The following is a 26,481-nucleotide window of genomic DNA, read 5'->3' on the forward strand; positions in this document are numbered from 1 at the left end:
GTGCGTTCTTCCCATTTGATGCAGGATGGCAGGCCTGCATTAATAAGTAGCTCAGATCGGCCACATGAGTGAAACGTTTTTGGGCTACATGACTTCACCAATCTGGGACAACCATGGCCCATTGTGGCTCGTTTCATAGAGGTGGAAGTGAGCTGTGAGCTACAAGAAATTTGCAGAAAAGAGACATAGAACTTGTGCACATAGTATAGTCATGCAATTGTGCACAGATGAGCAGCTGGAGGTCATCCTCATGGTTAATGAGAGATTGGTGAGTGTACGTGAGCTGGTGTCCAGTCATTGCTGCACTGGGTAAATAGACCCAAAGGTCATAGTGTGCCTTCTTTGCTTGATCTCACACACTCAACTAAAGATAGAGAAAACTAAGCAATCGAAGGGTGCATTCCTGGTTCCGGCACTTTCAACAGCAGCAGCAAGTGCAGCTTTATGGACTGCTGAGTGGAAACTGGAATATATGTACCTGTGAACCCCTGACACCTACTAAAATAAACTGGTTTTATTCTTGCTAGCTGTAGGTAAACCTGGGATTACCAATGAATAGAAAAATCAACACTATGGGCTAGGCCTTGGCCACTGGCATATCGAAAATTGAGGGCCCACCATGCAAGGTACTTGGAGGGGCCCCCATCCAGACTCATTCAGGAGCTTTATGGACAGAGTACTGTGCTGAAGGGGTGCCCTGGAGCTTGGGCCCCCCACACTGTGGAGGCTGCGGGGGCCTGTGTTACGCCACTGGGCTTGGCCTCTTGCATGTGGATTAGCAGAATCTAGCACATAGGGTAACTGAGACCGAGTTTCAATTGGTGATCCTTCAGCCTCATACCACAGAGATGACTTACATGAATGGATCTGATTCTTGGAAGAAGATGCTGAAGCACGTTCTTGCAACAACAACCTTCACATTACAGAACTACAAGAGTGGATTGAAATACAAATCACAGAGCTCTTTCTTGGGAACTGGTGCAGTACTGTGGTCACTCCCAAATGTTGCTCCTCCTCGTTCATCATAGAGCAGGCACATTGAGTTCTGAAAGTACGGTTGGCTCCTGGTAAGCCACCCGCCCAGTAGTGACTAGGCTGCTCAAAAGCCCGGCTTGAGAACTACTTCTGCAATGGATAAGTAATAATGGAAATAGACTGCACTAGGCTATCGCTGTTCCTAGTATTCACAGCAGTGATTTAGCATCACCATAACTCTTTTAAGGCAGAGAGGGTGAAATTCAGTAGAACACACTCACTATTTGCTGATGTTCCCACCCAGCTGAAGCTAGTGAAATCAGATAATGCCATTTTTTCAGGGACCCCAAATAATCTTGGAAATAGAGGGAACGATGAACAACGGGTAATGGAATGCAGATAAGCCAACACCCCAAGCCTCAGCTTCACAAGAGAACAAGCCAGAGAATGGTGATACAAGACAAAGCTACAAAGGATAATATAATCATGGGACAGCAATGAGCATTTGCGTATGCATCCAGTATCAGTTTCTTGTTGTGCCCACATGGGCACAAACACCATGGCACAGGAAACCGTGGAGTCTTTTGTTCTTGTCTTTGTTGTGGACCTTAAAGTGGTTAAAAGGCAGCCCATTCTTCCACAGGGTTTGGGTTTGCCCTGTCGGTAGAGATATTCACTTACAGTGGTGGATTACATTAGGTGTCAACTTCATGAAATTTAAATTACTGTGCAATTTATCAAAGGAGTACAGAATTAGTTGTGTCCCTAACGAAATCACCTGTGATGCAAAGCTAGCCATACTGTCTCGTCCATCGCACCACCTTTCCATTTCTGTGGTGAAGTGCAGGTTAGAAAGGTATTTTTGCCCTGTAGTTCATCACTCCTCTTCTGTGCCCTTGAAATTGGTTTCCCAATTATATTCCCCAGTCTGTTACCTCCAATTTTGCAGTACAGGCTAGCATAATTTTCTCTATTTGAGCAGTTCGGTCTTGGTTCCTATAACTGCACACTCACACTGTACAGGTGTAGTAAGTAGAAGCCACTTCTCTTGCTCTCTACACATTCGGTGGGCCCCCTTCAGCCCACGGCTAATGATAATCTGTGAGATATGGGAGACTCAGGACTTCTCATCACATACTGCGGAGGGCGGACATCACTTGGCGTTACGCCATTGGTCTACGGTGCTGGTTTGAAATGCCAAAGCTACTCTAAAGGCCCTTAACATATCTCTGTTCAGTAATATGTTGAGTAAGACTAGTGGCCAACATCTTCTGTCTTTTATGATTTTGGGTAGAGGTGTTGCATCTCCAATCTCCAATGACCTAAAAGGGAGACATTTAGAGAGGTGCTACCTTACCTTTTCCCTGGTTGGCTTCGAGATCCATAATCTTCTTTTCACTAATTTATTTAGTAGACAAATACAAAAATCCACTGTGGTGAAAAAAGGGTGATTTCCATGGCACCTCTTCTTTCACCTGGATTTTGCAGCCCAAACCAGTACACACAGCACTGGCACGATAAACATCCACTGCTTTATACGTGCATCATAATGAATGATAGGGTTAAAAAGAGGACGGACCATGTCTTTGGTGGATGAGCAGCTTTGGGAAATGGTTGCCTGTGGCATACAAACTTCTGTTTAAATTGGCCCTGCCTTAGATTTCGGTATGTGCTGCCCATGTGCATTATCTAATGATGCAAGGATTAGTCAGTGAATATCCGAGTAACCACATTTTGGGGTCGATTAGGATGGCGGACGGACTTGCGTATGTCCGCCACCCCAGAGGTGGAGGGACCATCCGCAGGGGCAGCGGCGGTCCCTCCGTGCAAATTAGGATGTGACCGCCACCCTGGCGGTCACATCCTGTATGTTTTAACATTGCGGCGGGTGCTGCTTGAAGCAGCACCCGCCGCAATGTTAAAACTGCATGTGTTACATTTACATGCACATGCCGCTTTGTGCATGTAAATGTTGGGGGGTACCATAGGTACCCCCCATGTGCACCCCCCAACCCCAGACACCCTGGGGGCCCGCAACGGGCCCCCAAAAGCCAAAGTCCACATGCTTTTCCACGGCGGAAAAGCTGCCGCGGAAAAGCATGTGTTTGTGCATTTCCTAATTTGGCTGACGGTGTCTTGCAGACACCGTCACCAAATAGCCCTCCTCACACCGCGGATCAGCGGCGGACGGACCTGCCGTCCGCCGCTGGCCCTACCGCACTCCCACCGCCATCCTGATCTGGCGGTGGGTCTTCTAGTTCACTGTGGCGGATAATCCGCATACTCCGGGCCGGCGGTGGCTTCCGCCGGCCCGGAGTATGTGGATCATCCGCAATCATAATGAGGCCCTTTGTGTTTTGGATCAAGGAATAAAAAAACATGTGAATGACTGTAGGCTAGCCGTGGTGCAGAGTGTGTGTAATGTGCACCAGAGATAAATGAACATGTATTTGTTGCCAGAATTAAGAAAAGTAAATTCCCTGAAGAAAAAAACGAAAAGCGTTCTTACCAACAACAGCAATGTAGGCATTTTCACTCCCAGTTACTACATTTGAAGGAAATACAAAGTTCAGTGTTTCAGTAAATGAGGACTGTTTACTGGTAGTCAAATCCAAAAGTATGGACCTCGAAAAGAACTGTTCAATTCCTTCTGCCTGTCAAAATAAACATGGATTAGTTTAAAGTCTGTACACCTTGCAAATTCATATCTTTAAGTACATCTCAAAATAAAATTTTCGCTGAGGGTATAATGCTACATTAAACTGTTTAACAGCACATTTAGCATGAAAGCCTTCCAATCAATCTTTGACGATAGTGGAAAAAAATTACAAAATAAAGACACTACTTAAAAGCAAAAAGTCTATGCATGTTGTGCCGCCATTTAGTGGCAGTTGAGCGAGCAGCGCTGAAACATCAGCACAAGGTGGTGATTTTGCTGCCATTTGAGTAGAAAATCTACTTGAGTGACAGCAAATCCAATTGAGAAGCAGCCTTCTGACTACAACTGCGCTGGGGGACACCAAATCTCGCTCACCGGCCTGCATTTCTGGAGCTTGCGGTTAAAGAAATACTGCTACTCAGCGATTGGCGGTATTTAGTTAGAACTCCGTATTACAAGAGTAACGCAGTCGCCAAAATCCATCCATTCTGCGTAGTTCTTAAAATAGCAAGAAATGGAAGTCCAATATTATAGACCCAATTCACATGGAATTACATTTTACTGTGCTGTATTCCTCTGGTGAAACTATTTTTTAGGTTTTGGCTACAGATAGCTGTTTGTTGACTGAAATACTATCTCCAATATTTATCATGTAGTTAGTGGCCTTTGGGTCAGCCCTATAGCCATTTCTGGATGCTCTGCTGTCCATCGCTGGTATTTTCTCCCTATTCTTGGGTTGGTCACATTCAGGAGCATTTCTGTCTCACGGTGTTCTTACTGTATGACTTATATCATTCTCACCATGAGGCAACTTTTTTTTCTTTGTGCATCAACACTCCATCAGAGTACATGTGCTTCTCTGCTCTTCATGTTTCTTTTCTTTTTAATTTAGTTTCATGGGGACCAACAACTGCAAACTTCTACAGGGCCCCTATGCTGTACACTGTGGTACATTCGTGTCTATAGAATATATTGAAGAGTTGTTGACCAGGCTCTGCAGGCTATAGAACAATGTGTGGTACTAGCATCTCTGGCCTGCAAATGTAGTCATTTAGTGCAGTGCAATAAGGTGCAGATGTATGCAGTATGTTTGACATACTGCCTCTAGAAAGTCACCTGCTTTTTTCACTATCCATACCATACAGTGAAGAATGCCTGATTTATGTTCCTAGTATGCTGTAAAGTATCACAATGGAAGGCTAGCATTTCTAGGATGCAGGGTGGTAGACTGTAGACACAGGATGCAGTTCTGCACAGTGACTTGGAGTCCCTATACTTTAGGGTAGTATATTAGTGTCTTTCGCTCCCACTGATGTTTAGGTAGTTATTGCTTTTGGGATGCAGTGCAGCATGGAGAAAGTCTACAGCAAATTAGTAAATCCTTCATTGTTTCACCTTAGATAAGTCTTACAATAAAAATACAATTTCCTAACAAAATAATATATCAAGCATTTAAAAGTAGCTCTTCATTTAATGTGTGCATATTATACTATTTAAACTGAAGCAATCAGGGTAGTATAAAAAGAAGGTCACAGATCAGCTAGGTTCTCTGTCCCCACCCAAGTCAAGGTCCTGAGCCATGGCAAAAAGCTCCTTGGATAGTGACAAGCTAGATAACATTATATTAATACAACTGCTGAATGGAGATTGCTACTGTGTCCAGCTGATAGTACAATCATATTAAATTCTTGCCCTGTTTGGTCTCAGATTTTGTAATATGTGAAGGGCAGTGTCAATAGCTTGGGTGCAGAGTTGGTAGCTTACCATCACCAGTGTAAAGTGAAATGCAGCGGTCTAGCAATCCTCAAGAGCAGCAACATGGTTGTTGATGTTCTTTGGGAGCAGTGTAGCGATTTTGGTTAGCATCCTAGTTGTATGAAGTTATAGTAGTTTTTGGGATGTACCTGATGAATTTTGCCATAACTAATTTTGTTGGCTGTAGAACTTGGTGCACCTTACTCCTGCTAAGCAGGGGTAAAGTGTGTGTGCTACCCCTCTCAACATGATTACATTAGCATACCCCTAACTGGCATATTTAGCTTACCTATAAGTACCAAGTATGTGATACAGAATGTGCCCAGGCCCTGTAAGTTACATGTCACTAGTAGACTGCAGCACCCATCGTCCCATCTACTACAGTGACAGTGCAAACATAACTGCAGGTCTACAACTTGTAGCTAGTTTTTAACTGTAAATTTGACCTGCCAAAGTAAACCCCTTTGACAGGCCCAAACCTTCCTCTTAAATGTTAAGTCACTCTTAAGTAGGCCTTAGTGCCCAATAGCCATCGTGCATGGTGTTTAAAAGGAGGATATGCAAAAGCATAATGTTAAACATGTCCTTACAATGAAAAGCCCAAAAAGCTGTTTTCACTATAGCAAGCTGGCTGTTCAATAGGAACACACTGGCTTACCTTGTTAGTTTTAATAATCCTAATTTAGGTTAGGAAATAGCTTGAACAACTGGTTTTAATAGTCATTCAAAAGTAAATGTAATGCTAAAATCACATAACTATTAAGGAAAAAGTACATTTAGAAAGTTACCTTTTCCATGCCCAAAGCCTCTGCAGTCCTCTTTACATGAGCTACAATTGTCACCTGGCAGCTGAATAGCCCTCTTAATAAGGTGTGAAAACTGCTCTCAAAACAAGACAAAGGCTTTGGGTGAGGAGGTATGTCTTTCTTCCAGCAGGATGACCATGTGGGCTGTACCCAGGAACTTGATTTGCTTCAAAGAGGCCTACGATGTTACAGGGGCCTCATTTGTTCCCCCAGTCAGGCAGGCACCAGTCCCAGTTGGAGAAGAGCTGCCTCCAAAACTAGTTTAAACTAACCACAGTGGAGGGGTTGCTAATTTCCTTGCCACACCTCTGTGGTGGGTACACAGGTTCTGGACAAGGGGAGAAGGGGTTCATCTGTTGCAGGGTTTCTGTACTCACACAGAACTGTGCACAGAGGAGTGGAACCTCGGCAAATTAGGGTGTCCCAAAACTTACCTTAGCAACCAACTCACCCCTTACCGAGCTAGCTACAGTGTCTCATTGGACATATCAAACACCCAATGTTTAGACAAACCAGAACATGAACTTACAGTACCTCAGGGTACGTGGGACTCATGAACACTCTTTCGTTATATTATCATTACAAACCAGAACATGGAGTAAAGAAGACACATGTGCATTTGAAATGTTTATTTACTAATGCCGTCTTCTCAGGCGCAGTATCTTAGATAATACAAGTATACTTATTATCAGTAGCAAAATTATCAGCATAGTTACTAAGACATAAAAAGCGAATGGTGACAGCATGTTAACATGCTGTAATGAATAAGAGTTAACAACACTTATATCTCACCCTCCCTAACACATATATTATATTATTAGCTAAGAAGGTCTCTTTGGGTTGTTTTAGGGCGGGCCCATACCTTAGTGTCCTAGCATGAAAGGAATCACATCAGCATACACCAGCTCTCTCTGCATGTGCACCGCATCAAGTGTGTTAACTATTCTCCTGCAAAGCAATATCAATCCCGCCTCAAGCCCAAGTTGGCAAAGGCTGCACTTGTGTTATGACTATGAAGGCGTGGAGATCAGACCTCATAACAATTCCATATCGTGTTGCTCCTGAAACTTCAGCACTCTCCGTGCAGACATGGTTTATTAAACAAAACTGATATCAGAGCAATAACATATTATTCTCACATACACCACGGCAAACCACTAGGTTGAAAGCTAAGTCAACAATTAAGGGTCGTGTGCAGAAGTTGCAAGAAAGGAAAAATGGCGTTTAAATCTCAAATGTACCTATGCTAACTTAACACGATATAAGGATATATAGGAGCTATACAACACCCCCCCATGATCCGAGAACGGACTAAATAAGATAACAGAAGTGCCATCACATGAGAGCAGAATCCAATTATAAACGAGCATGAATAAAAATTCAATTACAAAAACTAATGCTAAAAAACAGCCCACAAGTATAATGTGGCTCAAGCCAATAGGCAAGCAAAAATAAAATGTCTTGACCAAAAGTCAATAAAATCAAGGAAATGCTATCAATCAGCATGTCAATTTGAGGCAGTGTCTATGATAAGACTGTATATGAAAAGTAAGCTGCAACAGCCTCCAGGAGGAAGTCACTGTCCTCATCCGAAAACAGTTCAGCCATCCAATTTAACAGATGAAAGGAACATACGTGATCTTCCAGCACCGGATCCTCTATAACCATCAGAGGACAGCTCGGTGGGTTTTCAAGAAAACTTCGTTCCAAGAAATTTTGCGCTGCCGACAACACATCCCAGGGACCCATTAGTCCATGTGCCACCGCCAAGGCCATAATCCTTTCGTCAGAACAAACCAACTCGTGAGCAATGATAGGACTCATCAGTTGATCAAAATCGACGTCAGAAGATATTGGTCCGCAGAGACACAAATCAATGGCCCAAAGGAAATCACAGGTCAGGCAGCGAAATACAGGCTGGACACAGGTGAAATAGGAGAACCGAAAAGATAATCCAAACGCCGTGCTTAGAGTCGCCAACGGCAGTGTGCCATAATAATCAAGCATGCGGTTGCGAAACCGCGTCAGTAGCAGCTGAGCGTGGTCTTGCACAGGAAGGGCATCCATATTTAAAAAGGCAGAAAACCACCAATGCGCCAGCCGCTAATGCAAGTAAAACCGGGAACCCTCCAAATAAGGATGACAAAATAGAATGGAAGAAGGCAGGGATGACTCCAAAAATCTTCTCAAAGGAAGTCACGAGATCACCGCTAACAACTTTAAAAAAAATGTGCTAGGCCCGTTGTGGAGGATGCGTTAAAGATAGAACGGACCATGGCTCCGAAATGCAAAGGCAAATCAGTATTTAAAAGAGCCTGAACCTCCGTACGGGTGTTAGCAATGTGAAGCACGAAAGTTTCACGGGCCGAGCTCAAGGCCACCTCTTTCTGGGACAATAGAGCTCTTATTCTAGCCATGCCGCTGAATTCTGCTCCCAAGGTCGGTATCTGTGGCCAAATGGAAGACTCCCTATGTTCACGTGTGGGAGGATAAAGAACATTTCTGCAGCAAATAACTCGCTCACTTACTGTTACTATGAAAGCTATACCTTTAATTAAACCACAACAGTTTTCATTATTGAGCATTAAATAACTACCATTCTCTAACAATTTAAACGTGGGGATGATAGCAGGAACTGGCGTGCCCTGTAAAACGCAAGCCATATTCGGTCGGTCCTTGTTACATGAACCGTGTAACTGTATGTGTCTGCACATTAAAGAATGATCTGGCGTCTCAGTACACTCATCCCCTGTTAGATAAACTTCTTGTTCATCCTTGAAACATCTGTATGTGTATGGGAGTGACCAGACCTCATGAAGAAAACCGCTACCTAAGGGTTCAAAACGACCTATTGGCACATATTTCATACAATTTGAAAACTTATATAAAGCAAAAGGCAGCGTTATTAAACCGTGGATAAGCCACGTAGCAGCAGTGGCTTCTGCCACAGAAAAAGGTAAAGATTCCAACCTTTCAATATGTAGCATAGAAAAGGAAGCATCACGCATTGAAAGCAAGCGTTGTTTGTCTGTCAAATTAAACGGTGCAAATAAAGAGGAAACGTTCATGTATCCCCAGGGAACTTTACCCATTTTCAGAGTCTGAAGTGTCCATGCAAACTGCATGATTGACCGTAATTGATTTTGACCATGGTATAATACTGACACTTCATCATGCACAATATCAACAACAGACGACACAATGTTATCTAATGTGTAAATTCTAGAGGAAAGCACATTAATGCTATTGTCAACCACTGCAAGCACTTTCTCAAGATTCGCCTGATCAATAGCCCAAGGCGTGAAGCAGCCTCAATCTGTGAGAGTTTCCAAATTTCATTGTAAACCCCATATAACCACCTTTTCGACCTGCCACTAGCTGGGCCTTTAATGAAATCATTCAAATCCACGTCTGCATTCAGTTTGGAAAGGTGATACTTAACCGCAGGTAAAGTTGAATGTTTCAGCCAAGCCTGACACAACTTGCCCACAGAGTAAGAGGTGACAGTATGACTCAAATCAAACCGGGGATCTGATCTAACAGTCTTAAAACCGTCAGTTATATTTAAAAATCTTTTTTGGCAAGAATCAGCACTACGGTGCCAAAGCAGCCAACCCTTGGGATTCATAATGGAAATGTTAAAGGAGGAATTAAGAAGCAGAGCCTGTATATCTTTAATAGACAATTGAGTAAAATTACTCCAATCCTCATATTCCTCCAACTCCGGGAAAGACGGGGTGTTTAACCTTTTAGATGTAGCCAATCCAAAGCATGTGGTCTGGGAAATGGTTTCATTTAAAAACAACATATGATTCGGGATGAGACATGCACGGTGCAAAGCCTCAGTGCCTCGTACCTGCCAGGCCCTTGAACCCCAAACCGATTTAAGGTCTATTGTTTCCTTCCATAACTCATAGCCCCCAGTAACTAATTGATCTAGGAAGGCCTTCGAATACAACAATTTTGTATCGGTAAGTCTAACCTTGGACAGTGGCTGTTTGTGAAATTTAAAATAAAAGGACTCGGGATTGGACTGGTTAAAGTCAGTGAAATAAGTATACTTTTTAAGAAACGTTTCTGAACTCCCTTGTGTAGGTGTCGGGCAATGTTCCCACTGTGTAAAATTAACAGCATCCCTTCGGGAAGATGTCTTGTGTAAGAAGTGATTGCCATAATGTTGGTAACAGAACAATTCACCATAATTAGCAGATTCTAAATATAAATCCTCAGCATCAAAAGCAGCATAGTACTTCAAATCAGAAAACAAACTTTCCACAGCATTAACATCCCAATCATCAGAACGAATGTTTTGTTTCACCACATCCCCCATATTAACTCTCAGTACATTAGGAACATTAACGACTTCTGTTGGTCCATGAATCTGAAAACGAACTGCATCCCACGCGATTCCAGCCAGAACAGGCCATGCTGTGATGTTAACCAAAGTCAAGTCTCTTTTTAATCTGTGTGTAGAATGTGAAGAGGAAAGTGGGGCCAAAGTTCCATTTAAATGAGTAATGCAAGTTCTCTCCTCGACATAGTGTCCATTCATAATTCGAAAAAAATAAAACACAAAACCAATTGACATAAAAAGGTAAACCGAAAAAAGGACCAGCCAAATGTATATCCACGGAGGTATCAAAAAATGTTTTTTAAACATGCTAGCATAGACCGCAATCTGAGAGGGTTTTTTCGAGGCAAGGGAAGCAGAGTCAAATGAAAATCTGGATTCCGTGGCTAAACGAGCTTGCAGGTCAGGCATGGACAAATCAGTGGGGTATGTATAGTCTAATTCATCAACGTTAGTTCCGGGGAAAATTATTTAATAATGGACTGGAAACAGCAGGTAATTCGATGGCCACTTCAGGTTCAATATTAGAAGCAGTGGGCATAATTGAATTTCTCACAATGGAAGGACAGGAAACAGCTGGTGTCATGCTAAGAAGAATCGGCCACTCTGTGTATCTTGACATTGTCAATAGAAATAAACCTGTTTTCCTTACGACCTGGAAGTGGTGGTAAAATGACTGTTCTTGTGCCCTTCACTCCAAGCACTGGGACCGGAGCTCGATAGGAGGGACCAAACTCTTTCTTGTTGTCGATCTTCTCTCGAACCAGTTCTCCAACTTGGGGTAGCCAGCCAACTACCGGGATCTGCAACGCATCATCCGATGTGGAGGGCAAATGTTCCTTTGCAAGACTGTCTCTGGTCTTTTGTAGATTCTGTAAAACATTGCAATGTTCATCTGCGTCAAAGGAAGTGGCGCGAACCACAGAGTCTAGACCGTCAAGGTCAGGGACGTACATCTTGATGCCAAAGAGCATTTCGTATGGGGTCCGCCCACCCAGAGACCTTCTAGGGAGATTATTAAGAGCACGCTGCACGCCATAGAGGTGAGCCAGCCAGTTTCTGCCAGTGCCTATAACTCGGGCTGTCAAAGATTGCTTTAAATCACGGTTCATTCGTTCAACTACACTATTACCCTCAGGTCTGTAGGGTGACGAAAACTTGACTTGGACCCCCATCGAAGTCATGGCATCCTTATACGCCTTAGAGGCGAAAGCCGGACCCTGATCCGAATGGAAGGTACCACAGGCAAAAATCCCTATAAAGATACGCAAATCTCTAATGACAGTCCGTGCATCAGCGCTGCGATGTGGCCATACCCACACAAAGCGTGTGCATGAGTCAACTGCTACTAAGATGTACTTATATGCAGTATCAGATGAAAAAGGACCGCAGTGATCTAAATAAACACAACCTAGCGGTTTATTAGAAATGTACAACTGAGTCTGTGGCGGACGCGTAGCAGTTGAAGGTTTAATCTGCTGGCATATGTCGCAAAGAAGGACATAATCACGCGTCTGTTTGTACAGTCCCCGCCACCAGAAACGTAGTTGTAATTGAGTTACAGTGGCCGAGACGCCCGCATGCGCAGACGCCACACCTTCATGAGCCGCTGTAATCAAGTCTGCTCTGCGATCCGAGTTGGGAATCAGCCGTTCCCCAACATCAGGAATTGTCACAAAAGGAACCTTTTCGGGACTTAAGTGGTATTTATACTTCGAAGGGAATCCCGCAGGATGTTTACTTCCCTTCTCAGAGGCAGCAATCGCTGCCAAGATGTCGCTATCAATCTTGGTTTTAGACCTAGTAACCGCTGCAACTAAGTATGTAGATACTGCTGATTTCGCTGCTTCATCAGCAAGCGAGTTGCCAACAGCGTGAACTCCTACGCGCTGATGACCGAGAGTATGAATCACATAAACGAGTGGCAACATAGCCTTAAGCTCTGCCACTCGAACCCAGATCATTTTATGTTTTATTGTGCTACCCTTGGAATCATGAAAATCATTTTGAATCCAAAAGAACAAGTTTTCATTGTAAGACTGGACACAGTAGTATGAATCACTTACAATTAGAGTAGTAACACTTGGATCTGCGTACTCCAACGCTAGTAAAAGAGCACGAAGCTCTGCCAATTGTGCGGTGCAGTCTCCCAGGGGCAACGTGTGCACTTCCCTGGAAATGAACTCATCATTCAACATAGCACCGACCACAATGGCGCATGCGGAAACGTAGGCATGTTTAGAGCCATGCGCAACCTGCGCCGACCCATCGGTGTAAATGATGCAATGGAAGTCCTCCAAAGGTCGCATAGCCAGAGGAGCAGGATGAACAAATTCATACTGCAAGTACTCCTGCGACCGTAAGGAAGCGTCAAAAATAAACATGACATCCGTGGATGACAATGACGCAGCCCACTGAATCCACCGAGGGTGCAAAGCCTTTGAATTCGGTACACTGGCTTTCGTGACTGCCTCCAAGTGAGGACAGGGTGTTACCACTAGCATGCGTTTCCCCTGAGACAGTGCTCGTTCCTTTAGAATAGCCATCTGTACAGCAGTTAAAACCTTTTCCACTGTGGGAAACCGCATCTCAGCCGAAGTGTACAAGTGTGATTTGTAAGCAATAGGTACTGTGTCACCTTCATTAAAAGTGAGGTATGTGAAACCCACCGTCCCGGGAATTATTCTTATTACCAGGTTGGTGTGGTTATCACGAGTCAGTAAATATTTAGAAGCGAGCAGATCAGCCTGCAAGGATTGCAAAATGGCGGAATGCTCAGGCAGCCAGCATGATTTTGAGAAAGTAGGTTGTATCAAAGCATACAAAGGCTTGATACGCTGGGCATATTCCGGAATGTAAGTCCTGCCGAAATTTAAAAAGCCCAGCAAAGACTGTAATTTTTTCAGTGTTGTAGGAGCGCGCAATTGTGCGCATTTCTCCAAGAAGTGAGGAGCCAAACCTCTACCTTCATTGTTCAGCTCATAGCCTAGGAACAACACCGTGTGTTCTGCAATGTGCGATTTTGCAAAATTAAATTTGTAACCCATGTCTGCAAAGGTACAAATTATGGAATTCACTCGACACAGATGCATCCAAATTTCGTCGTCTGTGAGATAAATATCATCCACATAAGAACATGCATCCGGATCGATTCCCTCCAATAGTGTGACTATTCTGGAGGTGAAGACCCCTGGACTATTTTTGTAGCCCATTGGGAGTCGCCGGAAGCATTTTTGCACACCAGCGGACGTAAAACTTGTCCATTGGGAGCTAAAGCCATCCAGTCTGTGGGCATAAAAACCATTGGAAATGTCAAGCGTTGTCTTGAAACGCTTACGCACTAGACTATCCACTAGGGCAGAGCCGTGAGTATTCTGTACTGCACAGTTACGGCAATGCGAGTTCAAATGCCGGTAATCCAATACCAAACGATATGATCCGTCAGGTTTGGTCACAGTAAAAAGGGGATTATTCATTGGTGACACACACGTTTCAATAACTCCCTGATATTCCAATTGTTCAAGGATTTCTGCGACGGCCGCTTTAGCTTCACGCCGTATGGGATATTGAGGCTGAGGCTGCGGCTCAGACCGCAAAGGAATTTCGTGGCATGGGGACAATTTGTCCCAACCACATTGGTTGCGGTACAGAGCCGGTGCAAGAGCCCGAGCCCACTCTTCTGCAAAATGCTGCGCATGCTCAGTTGAGACAGTGTGCGCGAAACTGGGAAGGATTACCTCCTCCCCTCGCGGCGCTGCGAGCACAAAAGGTGGGGGCCAGTCAGCCTCGGAAAGCAAAATGTCGTACGTAGACGAAAGGTTCTCCCAAAATACCCCTCTGACAGTACGCTGTATGTCACCCTCAATTAACAGGACAATTTCAAAAAGTCTTTCAGGGGGAGCTAATCTCGTATCGGCTGTTTCTATTACAACAAAAACTTCAGTCGCTGTCACCCTCAGTAGTGGACGGAGCGCCTCTCTGACTATGGTAATCTCCGCCGCGCTGTCCAGCAAGGTCAGAGCCCACGTCAGATTCCGAAGCCGCGTTCTCACTATCTGTGGCATATCTATGCGCTGTTAAGGCCGCGACTTTCTTCTTCGCAAACTGCGGACGCTTAGGCGTAGAATCCTCCTGCTTCACTGCGCCGTCTGTCTGGCGGGACTGACCACGTCCTTGCTGGCCACCACGTCCACGTCCACCCCCTCCTCCACCACCGGTCTTCTGGGCCGATGTTTCCTGAAAGGAACGAGGAGAGCGTTGATCAGAACCCTGAAAACGATCAGGTGATTTAATCATCACGCGATCGCGCAAATCATAAACTTTGTCTGCCTGCGCAGGAGCTTGTATTGCAGGAACAGAATCCTGAGTGCGCCTAGTCTGCTTCCCCTGTGTCTGTTTTTTAGGCCAATTACGTTTTTTGAACTTGGGCTGGGCATCTGACACTGCAGATTGCCCCTGAGGCGGCCAATTGTCTTATAAGCGGCCACCACAACCTTTGCTAACTGGCGGGGTTTGTCGGCATCGGGCAGAGCAGCCAAAGCATTCGACACCTGAAAGTTAACTGCATCTCCTTTAACATTGGAGAGAATGAGATCACTTACAATCGCAAAAGAACCACACAGGCGCATACCCAATTCAACCGCTGCCTCTGGACCGTGATCATTCTGAACACGTCTAACGATTTCAGGCAGGGCATTCATAGACGGGGTGCCGAAGCACCTCGTACAAACTGCCGCAAAAGTCTTTCCCCAGCTTTCACAGTCAGCAAGTTCAGGAGTAATATCCTTCGGTAGAGTAATCGTTAACATTCTATGTTTATCAGCAGGAGTAGAATTCGGAAAAACCGCCTCTAGTTGATCAAACTTCTCCGCTAGCCAGAATGGGAAGTCATCGTTGTCAACAGGACGCGCACCAAAAACTGAATTAACCATCACTGGATTGAGACGCATTCCGCCTCGATCCAAGGGAACGGCCGCACCCCCCTGGGGACCACCAGGAAGATGTCGACCGATGTATTGCACTAAAGCACGAATCACGGAAATGGAAACAACATGTAACCTGCGAATTTCTGCTAGGGTACAAGCCCCGTGATTCGGGTGCGGGGTAAAGCCACCCAACGCAGGCCAATTTGTACCTGGAATTGAGAGTGGACCTAACCTCGCAGCGGACAAAGAGTGGGGGAGGGCGCCATCAAACCAAACTCGATGCTGCCAATGATCAACAGGTATTTCCAATGCCCTGTACGGCGTATATACAGCCGGGACATCCGAGGCGGTGTAGGAGTGGAACAAACCAGAATTAGCGTCCACAACCGGAAACGTAACCCAAGAGTAAAACAACTCGTAAGGAAACGCCGGATCTGCACATACCACGAAAATCACAGCCATCCCATCTACTGGGACTTGGTACGTCTGAAGATGGTTGCGTACCGCTACGCGACTATGCTGCGCAATAGCCACCGCCGCCATGACAACACTGGAAACAAGAACACACAAAGAATACTTTGTAGCACAACTGGGTAGTAATTCAAAGAAACCGTTTAAGAAAGAACAAGCTTGAATAAAGACCTATTTCAAAAAATAGGTAGGTTTCACCGACACCCCGTTTTCCGGAAACGGATGTGAAGGGGTTAAGGCATGAACGATAAACCACTCGAGTGTCATGATATAAGACCACCGAAACCGTTGGGCGCCATGTTGCAGGGTTTCTGTACTCACACAGAACTGTGCACAGAGGAGTGGAACCTCGGCAAATTAGGGTGTCCCAAAACTTACCTTAGCAACCAACTCACCCCTTACCGAGCTAGCTACAGTGTCTCATTGGACATATCAAACACCCAATGTTTAGACAAACCAGAACATGAACTTACAGTACCTCAGGGTACGTGGGACTCATGAACACTCTTTCGTTATATTATCATTACAAACCAGAACATGGAGTAAAGAAGACACATGTGCATTTGAAATGTTTATTTACTAATGCCGTCTTCTCAGGCGCAGTATCTTAGATAATACAAGTATACTTATTATCAGTAGCAAAATTATCAGCATAGTTACTAAGACATAAAAAGCGAATGGTGACAGCATGTTAACATGCTGTAATGAATAAGAGTTAACAACACTTATATCTCACCCTCCCTAACACATATATTATATTATTAGCTAAGAAGGTCTCTTTGGGTTGTTTTAGGGCGGGCCCATACCTTAGTGTCCTAGCATGAAAGGAATCACATCAGCATACACCAGCTCTCTCTGCATGTGCACCGCATCAAGTGTGTTAACTATTCTCCTGCAAAGCAATATCAATCCCACCTCAAGCCCAAGTTGGCAAAGGCTGCACTTGTGTTATGACTATGAAGGCGTGGAGATCAGACCTCATAACAATTCCATATCGTGTTGCTCCTGAAACTTCAGCACTCTCCGTGCAGACATGGTTTATTAAACAAAACTGATATCAGAGCAATAACATATTATTCTCACATACACCACGGCAAACCACTAGGTTGAAAGCTAAGTCAACAATTAAGGGTCGTGTGCAGAAGTTGCAAGAAAGGAAAAATGGCGTTTAAATCTCAAATGTACCTATGCTAACTTAACACGATATAAGGATATATAGGAGCTATACAACACATCTTCTTGCATTTAGTTAGAGAGGGACACTGTGGGATTGTTTGCTGTAGAGCATGCAGGAAGATTTGCAAAAGTGGGTATGGGTACCACTGACAACTTTTACGATGTTGGTTAAAGGAGGGCCAGGAGTCACCCACAAGCTAGTGCCAAGCGTAAACACTACCCTCCTCAGAACGCTACATGTGAAAGATTCGAAGAGGACTCCACCTGCTGTCTGAGACCTGAGAAGAGTCTAGAAGACTGGACCTGTTCTCCCTCTTGTACCCAAGACAGAGAAGCTAACTCCAAGTGTCATAATGCTGACTTCTACAAGCCACAGAGACACAACAACGTACGAGAGGCCTTTTTTGGAACTGCCCAGATGGCCAGCTCCAACTGACCTGCCCTGGACCCTGCTGCTGGCCTCTGCTGGAGTGGTTCTTGACTCCAGCTGTGTCAACGTTTATTCCTCCTACCATTTCTTGAAGCCTGGGAATTCTTTTGACTCCAAAGACCTCCGGGGACTGGGACCAATCTACCAAGCCAAACAAACAAAGCTGTGTGGCTGCAAGGCTGAAGATTGAGGTTGCTTTCAGTCTGAGAGTTTCCACAGTAGCAAATTCAATTGAGCAAGACCTCAAACAGAATGTATCCAGCCTTGTGGTGCCCTTTTCTGCAACAGTCTGCAACCTTGCCTCTCAGAGAGAATCAGAGATCCAGAAAAGTGACTTAAAATAGATATCTTGATCTGTCGAACGAACCAAAAGTATCTGGCTGGTGAGGTTCCTTTTTTGGGCATTAAATTCAAATTTGATTCTCTCCAAAAATCAAGAGCTTTACCAGGACCTCCTCCAGCAACTGTCTGGACTGGTAGAGCCCTCTTCAGACACAACCTGCTGCCCTGCCTCACTAATCAATCAGAGCATTTATAAAGTGCACTAACCCGTGAGGGTCTCAAGGTACTGGGAGGAGGTAGGGTGCTGCTATTGCTCGAACAGCCAGGTCCTGAGTAGCCTTCTGAAGGTAAGTAGGTCCTGGGTCTGCTGCAGGTGAATGGGGAGGGTGTTCCAGATCTTCGCAGCGAGGTGGGAGACAGATCTGCCGCCGGTGGTCGCTCTTCGGATGCGCGGGATGGTTGCGAGTGCGAGGTCAGTGGAGCGGAGTTGGCGGTTCGGGGTGTAGAAGGGGAGTCGTCTGTTGAGGTATGCCGGTCTGGTGTTGTGAAGTGCCTTGTGTGCGTGAGTGAGGAGCTTAAAGGGGATCCTGTTGTTGACAGGGAGCCAGTGCAGGTTTCTTAGGTGGGGTGTGATGTGGCTGTGGCGAGAGATGTCGAGGATCAGGCGTGCAGAGGCGTTCTGTATGCGTTGTAGTTGTTTCAGGAGTTTAGCTGAGGTCCCTGCGTAGAGGGCATTTCCGTAGTCCAGTTGGCTGCTGACGAGGGCCTGGGTAACCGTTCTTCTTGTTCCAATGGGGATCCATCTGTAGATCTTGCGGAGCATGCAGAGGGTGTTGAAACAGGAGGATGAGACGGCTTTACCTTGCTTGGACACGGAGAGTGTGGAGTCGAGGATGAACCCCAGGTTGCGTGCGTGGTCAGTGGGTGTCGGTGCTGCTCCCAGAGAGGTCGGCCACAGGAGTGAGGGGGTGGAGCCAAGGATAAGGACCTCCATCTTGACAGAGTCCAGCTTCAGTCGGCTGTTCTTCATCCATTCAGCGACGGTCTTCATTCCTTCGTGGAGGTTGGTTTTGGTGGTGATGGGGTCCTTGGTGAGGGAGAGGATCAGCTGGGTGTCGTCTTCGTAGGAGATGATGCTGAGGTTATGCAGTCGGGCTACATGGCCCAGAGGTGCCATGTAGACGTTGAACAGTGTTGGGCTGAGGGAGGATCTCTGCCGTACGCCACAGATTTGCTTGGAGGCTTTGGATAGGAAAGGCGGGAGGCGGACACTCTGTGTTCTTTCGGAGAGGAAGAAGGTGGTCCCTTCCAGAGCCTTGTTTCAGATCCCTGCATTGTGGAGGCGGGTGCGTAGGGTGCGGTGGCAAACTGTGTCGGAGGCAGCTGAGGGGTCCAGGAGGATAAGGGCTACGGTTTCACCATTGTCTAGCCGGGCCCTGATGTCGTCAGTGGCAACTTTTTACTTCCATTTCAGAGAGTAAGGGCCTGATTTCGATCTCAGCGGAGGGGTTACTCCGTCATAACAGTGACTGATCCCCCATTCACCGAGATATAAATCACATTCTATCCTATGTGATTTATATTTCGGTGGACGGGATATCCATCACCGTTGTGACAGAGTAACCCTTTGTCGAGATTTAAATCAGCCCATAAGTCTGAAGATGAAGGTTTCGACCAGGTTGAACCTGGTTGCTGTATCTGCCTCGCGCCCCATTGCAGTTGATCCGATGTACCAGTCAAGCAAAACCATAATTGCCATTATTGGTGCCAAACTCTTTTTGGTGCTATTCGGATACTTATACTTTAAAAATTCATATCTCCAGTTTCCTTATTGGATTTTGTCTGTTTTATTTATTCAAATTTGGTTTGGATTTTTCTTGTGTTATGTATTGACTTTATTACTGTTTTGGTACTATACAAAATACTTTACACATTGCCTCTAAGTGAAGCTCATCTGCTCTGTGCCATAGCTACCAGGGAGTTGAGCTCATGTTAATTTAATGATTTAGGTGATTCACCCTAACAAGGATTGCAATTATTATTTGTGGGATGTAGATACCACCCTCAACTTATGCTCCCAATTTCTTACACTAGGATGCAATGCAGGATGCTTTGACAGTATCTCTATAATGCAGTCCGTGTAATGGTTTTAAGTTCCTAGAAAAGTGTATTGAGGTGACTTATTACTCCCAGAATGCAGCAGTGCGGTGGTGTGGTTCCTGTAGGATACAGTACAGATAACTATACAGGTAGGTTACTAGCAACAGAATGTTGTTCATTGCGGTTGGTAAGTAGCCATAGAAGGCAGATGAACTTTTGGAGTGTACATCCCTAAGGCATGGTATGATATGGTGGACATTTGCATAGAGCCAATTTGTTGCACATGCAGTAATCTAATAATACCAGATAAAGATTTTTCAGCCAGACCTAAAAAGAACAGCAATCTATGTCCTGGAAAATGTTCTATGAACCCATTTATCTGTAAACATATCATGGTGACAGCAAAATCCAAAGTTTATTTCAACTGGACCTTAACAGGATTTTGGAACTTTTTTTAAAAACACATTTTATTCGTTTTTACGTCCATCGTGAGTTATACAATACAGTTCAAGTATTCATCATTTTTCACTTACATTTGAATCAAAGTTGTACATCTTCATATGTATGGTATAGTGTTGTAATGTGCAAACAAAGCCGTTAACGTCCAATACCCAACCCATTCCCCTCCATTGCCGATGAAAGCCATAAGCTAAAAACTAACATAGTGATGGTCTAAAGTGTAGTTGTGATGCTGTTGGACTTGGCCCTTTTTGCAGGGTCATCCCAGAACATTTTGCCTTCCTACTGTATTTTTTCTGACCTGTTGTTGGTGGTTTTCTGACTCTGGGCTCTTTACTATTGCTGATCAGTGCTAAAGTGCATATGCTCTCCCTTTGTAAATTGTCGTTATGGATTAGTGATTCCATGCTTGGCATATTAGATTTACTTGTCAGACTCTAGCACAGTGCACTGTGTGTGGCCAGGGCCTGTAAATCAGATGCTGCAAGTGGGCTGCAGCACTTAATGTGCCACCCATAGAAGCAGCCTATAAAATGTAACTCTAGCCTGCCATTGCAGAGCCTTCGTGTAGTCTAGTACTGCCATGTGGACTGGCAAGTGTACCCACTTGCTGGTCCCTAAACCTTCCCTTTTCTACATATTAGTCACCCCTAAGGTACCCCTGTGAGCAGGGTAGAGTGTATGTGAAAGGTAGGACATGACCTAGTGTGTGTGGCATGTCCCGATAGTGAATTACTGCCAATTTCGTTTTTCACTATTGCAAGGCTACCTGCCCCAATAGGACTGAATGAGGAGTTTGTATATAACATCTTACAGACATAACTGCCCCTGGGAACAAAGTAGGAAAATAAAGTTTAGTATGCCTGAACTCCGAATGTTAAAATGTATTGTTTAGTGAGGGTGATTTTTACATTCTGTGTTTGAAAATTCCACTTTTTGAAAGTAGGTATTTTCTTGCCTAACCATTCAGTGTGCCTCCGCTAGGTTTGTGTATGGTATGCCCGGTTTTTGGTTGACAGGGGCTGGAGAGGGGTAATGGCTCCAGAGAGCCTGGTGAGTCAGGGCTGGGCTGAATAAGCCTCATCTGGATTTGGAGTGTTGGGAAGAGTAGCACCTGCACCTGAATAGGGCTGTGCCTGCCTTCTACAATGATGGCTCTGCCCCCCTGTGGTGTGTCTGGGGCCAGGACTCACATTGACAATGGAGGTTGTTGTGCACTTGCAAAGTGCCGCACAGAACTGGATCTGGCTGGGTACATATACTCTCTGCCTTCAGGGAACAAAGGATTTGGGTGTATAAAAAGAGAGGCCCAGACCCCAGACTTTTAGATCACTTCTCGGAAATCAAGAGGCACCTTTGCCAATGAGAAGAGCTGGAAAAGCTGAGGAGGAATACTGCCCCTGTGCTGTTTGCTGCCTCGGGTTGGCCTACAGTGGGTGCTTGCTGCCAAGGAAAGGAGAAAAGAGGACTTTGCTGTTTGTTTTATTTCTTGCTTGAAGAAAAGATCTCCAAGGGATTGCAACTGAGCTTGCCTCCTGTTCTGAAGTCTCAGGGACACAAAGACTACACCACCATTTCCCAAGAATTTCCTTGCTGGGAATTTCAACCTGCATAGAGGTGCATGCTGCTGTTTAGGACTCTAGAGACTGTTTGTCGCTGGGAGCTGGAAAATTGATGCAACATAGAAGAAGCATGTCGCATCTGCACCTGTTTTCCGATGCATGGCCGAAGAAACCGTTGCAGCTCCTGCAGAGGCTTGAAGAATCCATGACGGTGCATCAGGTGCAAAATCTCCAAAGTCCAAGATCACCGCACCGATCCCTACGCAAGCCTGCTGCGTGGCTGCATGAAACCACGCATTGTACCAGATCAAAGCATCGCATCGAGGCCCTAAGACAGTCGCATCGTTGGGGTCCGCAATACAAATCAGACTCATCAACGCCCCACGCAATAAGAAAACGACGCACCACCTCCTCTCCAGTAAGGAACCAACGCTTCAACTCCCCTGCGCTGCAGTAAGGAACTGACGTATCACCTCCCCCGGAGCAAGGAAATGATACATCACCTTCCCTGAGTGTAAGGAATTGAAGCATCCCGTTCCCTGCAGCCGTTTTGCTTGTTTTGCGTGACGCATGTAAGGTACTTTTGAGAAAAGTGTTGCATTTATAACCTGCATTGATCTAAACTATTTCTACCATTTGCAAGCCTTATTTTTAATACTATATTGAGGATTTTTGTTGTTTTGTCTTGTTTTGGTTCAGATAAAGATTACTTATTTTTCTGAACTGGTGTGGTGTCCATTTGTAGTGTTTTCACTGTATTACTGTATGTGTTCACAAATGCTTTACACACTGCCTCTGCGATACGCCTGTCTGCTCGTGCCAAGCTACCAAGGGGGTGAGCAGGGGTTATTTTAGAAGTGTATCCGCTTACCCTGACTTGAAGCAAGGGTCCCTATTTGGACACAGGTACCTACCTCTGCCAACTAGAGACCCCCTTTTCTTACAGATGCTATTCCATCTGTGCGGTCTCCCATTCTATTTGCTCGGAGCAGTAAGTATTTTCGGATGTATCTGGGGTAAATTGGGATCCTCCCAGTCAGAGCCCTGCTGCACTAGGCATCTTCGAGGAGACAGTCCCGTTGGAGTGCATTCCCCTGAATCAGGTTCTGGGTCTTTTGTATTATCTACCAATGTTTTCCAGGGTCTGGCTTTCTCTATTGATCCAATCCCCCGGTGGGCGTTTCTAAGGAGAACCCTCCCCTCACATGGCGCTCATTTTTCAAATTCTTATTTCCATACTGAAATTCAAGGTCCCTCTGTGCCTTCCAGTGCCTCGTTACTACCCTTTTAGCCAGTATCAGGGCCAGGTCTTGAAATCTGCTAGTGACCTATGTTTTGGAGGTGTGGGGGAACAGGCTCAAGAAGCAGTGTGCAGGGGCACATGGGACAGAACGGTCCATAATCGCCTCAAGTGTGTTGGTGATTTTGTTACAATAATTCCTTAACTCCAGACATGTCCAGAGCATAGGAAGAATTCCACCCCCATTTCTTCACATCTTGGGCATTTCATGTCCTCTCTGTGGAAAAATCTATGAATTCATCCTCGGAGGAGGTATGCTCTCTACAGTACGGAAAAGTTAGTTAATCGGAAATGGGCATGCCTCGAGATCCTAGGGGTCATGGTCAATATAGTGTCACAGTCTTTGTCTTCCAGAGGGACATTCAAGTCCTCTGCCTGAGCATATGGAAGAATTCCACCTCCATTTCTACACATATTGGGTATTTTATGTCCTCCCAGTGGAAAAATATGTTAATTTGTCCCGGGATGATGTTTGCTCTGTGTAGTATGAAGAAGTTAATTATTCGGAAATGGGCTTTTCCTCGAGATCCTTGGGGTTAAGGTCAATATAGTTTCTCAGTCTTTGTCTTCCAGAGGGATATTAAGGCCCTCTGCCAATCTATCTCGGAGAGCAGTCAGCAGTTGAAGGATATCCCTGACCAGTGGTTTATAGAAACATGTGACCGCTTTGATTATACCACCTTGTGCCAAATATAATGACAAGTATCATGATGTGGAGGTTCGGACATTCCCGACCGCAGTACTTGCGGATCACTGCCACCACCCTCTGTGCAATCAGAAATGACCATAAGGGAGATCGAAGCCCGCTCAAAAGTCTTTGAATTGGAGGAGTGCGCGTCCCTATATAGGTCTCACAGTCGTGATGTCCCCGCTTGTATCCATTCTCCTAGGCCCTCCCATTGTCCCCTAAGAGGTCGTAGCTGTAGTATTGTTATTGGGAGGTCAGGTGAGTAGGGGATCCGTGTTTGCATCTTTAGGTGACAGCAATTCCAACAGCAATGTAGCACTTGTACTTCGCCGTAGTAATCTACCGAAGTCCTGCCTAGCTGCACCAACATCTTCAATAATATGTTTAAGTTTGGTGTGAATGGTCGAGCTTCACATATCTATGACTGCTGATCTACCAGCCAGCGGGCAAACCATTGTCGTTGGCCAGCAAGGTAATATCGTTCAAAGTCGGGCACTGCAAGGCCCCCCTCTGCAGTCGGACGCTGCATTGTTTTCAGGGCTTCCCGTCTCTGTCCCGATCCCCACAGTAAATTTTAGACAAGTAATGTAAGTCGGTGTGAAACATTGGGAGTATCCATATTGGAAGTATAATGAAAAAGTACATTAATCTCAGTAGTGCCACCACTTTTAAAAGTGCCAACCTCCCTGCTAATGAAAGCGGGAGGCCTTTCTAATACTCCATGCTGTTCTTTAAAGATCGTACGACTGCCCCAAATTACCCTCGAGTATATCGGGGTGAGTGGTATATTTTCACCCCGTCGAAATTCCAGGCATCTGGGCTCCCATTGGAGGTTGTCCAGTTCCGTGGGTAGGTCTCTGTCTCTTGTCAATGGGAAAAGTCCAGACTTTTGCCAGTTAATTTGTAAAGCCGACACTTCCCCAAATGCCTTCATCAATTCCTTAACACCAGGGAAGTTGTATTCTATGTTTCCCAAGAACATCAGCAGGTCGTCATCATTGTATATCGCTATATGGTGTACACTGTTCCCAAGGTGTATCTCACGGTACTTTGTGCCTGTCCAGGCAACACAGACCAGTGGTTCCATTGCCAGGGCAAACAACAGCGGGGAGAGGGGGGCATCCCTGTCTTGTACCTCACTCCACTCTGCATTGTTCTGAGATGGTGCGGCCCATATTGATGATAGCCAAAGGGCTTGTGTAGAGCAGCTTGACTCCCCCTTCCCAGGACAAGTGAGCAAACCCCCCTCATTCAAATGTATGCAAACTGTCATGCCTGCCTATGCTCCTCCGCCGATCCGGTGTATGGTAAACAGCAGCCGATCCAAAGTACGGGGTTGGCAATCCATAATGGTTGGCAAATCAGGAGAACAACCTTAGGACGCATGCGCGGAGAGCCGCGCATGCGCAGTAATACGAATCAGGACATTTAGACCCACCTCACGCTCCCGGAAATGCTTTGCGTTTAGCTAGCGTACGAGCATTCGTTCCGGGTCACGGTGTGGGGTTCGTCCGAGGAGCTAGTGGTGAGCCATCCATTCTCATTGTTTCCAGCGTTTCCAAAAGCATCCGCTTCGTGAGTAAAGAAGCCGTTTGCCTCATATCTATGTTTTCTTAGCTTTCCGTTGTTTCTCATTTGTAGCAAGTGAGAAGTCTATCGCTTGCATGATGTGCACACCGCTTTTCTCTTTAGTCCTTCCGTGAAGGTGATTGCACATTGCTATTTTCGTGTGTTTCGATATCCCGACCTTGTGGCTATTAACAAGGTATTTACTTCGGCAAGTTCTGGTATGGCCTTCGTTATTTTATGTCTCCAAGCCTGGTAGTTATAGGTGAGCACTTGACAGATAGTTTGTCGTTCATTCACATAGAAGGCTCGCTGTTTTCTTATAGTTTTTTCCTACTTACAGGAACCAGGCTTATCCTTCCAGCACATATACCTCCCAGAAACCTGATTACACCCTACAATCTGAAGGTACACCATTGGGTCATAGACAAGTCATTTGCGAATAGTGTGGGGAGGGGTTTTATACTAATTTCTACTTTGTCTTCATACAGTTCCAGACTAGAAAAGCCTGACCTGAATCCACCCCTGGTGAAGATTGCAGAGAGCTGTTTAGTTTCCCTTTTACCCTTGTTTTTGTTCCCTTGTTTTCCCTCTGGTTACTTCATGGGTGTTGGTGTTATATCATGGCTCCCGGGGGTGATAGGGGTGAAGCAGGGTGTTTAGCATCGAGATTCCACGACACTCCTGAGACAATAAGGTGCGTGCAAGACACAAACAATGCAATGACAGTAAACTCTTGGGGTAGAGCAAGCCTCCTTCGCACCGGTATCATCCAGTTCCTACAGACCCATTGGCCTCTCATCCATGCAGTGAGTGAATCAGGCTTTAATGATCATATCCCCAAGGGGCCCCTCCCAAGCCCTTCCAGATTCATCTCAGAGTGCCATTATGGGTGGCATCCACCCCCCCTTCTATCATTGCCCCTTTATACTTGCGGGAATGGGATGAAGTTAGATAATCTCATCTTCAAATCCGG

General features: G+C 45.4%; 1 protein-coding gene across 1 annotated transcript in view; it reads right to left on the reverse strand.

Moving 5' to 3' along the window:
- LOC144762794 (CD109 antigen-like) overlaps positions 1-26,481 on the reverse strand; it is a 771,981-nt gene that overhangs the window by 228,041 nt on the left and 517,459 nt on the right. Inside the window, exon 22 of the mRNA XM_078648064.1 lies at positions 3,485-3,629. Coding sequence (XP_078504190.1) covers positions 3,485-3,629 — 145 coding nt within the window. The remainder of the gene's footprint in view (positions 1-3,484; positions 3,630-26,481) is intronic.

The sequence above is a fragment of the Lissotriton helveticus genome, chromosome 6 (assembly GCF_964261635.1).
Source record: "Lissotriton helveticus chromosome 6, aLisHel1.1, whole genome shotgun sequence".
Classification (NCBI taxonomy): domain Eukaryota; kingdom Metazoa; phylum Chordata; class Amphibia; order Caudata; family Salamandridae; genus Lissotriton; species Lissotriton helveticus.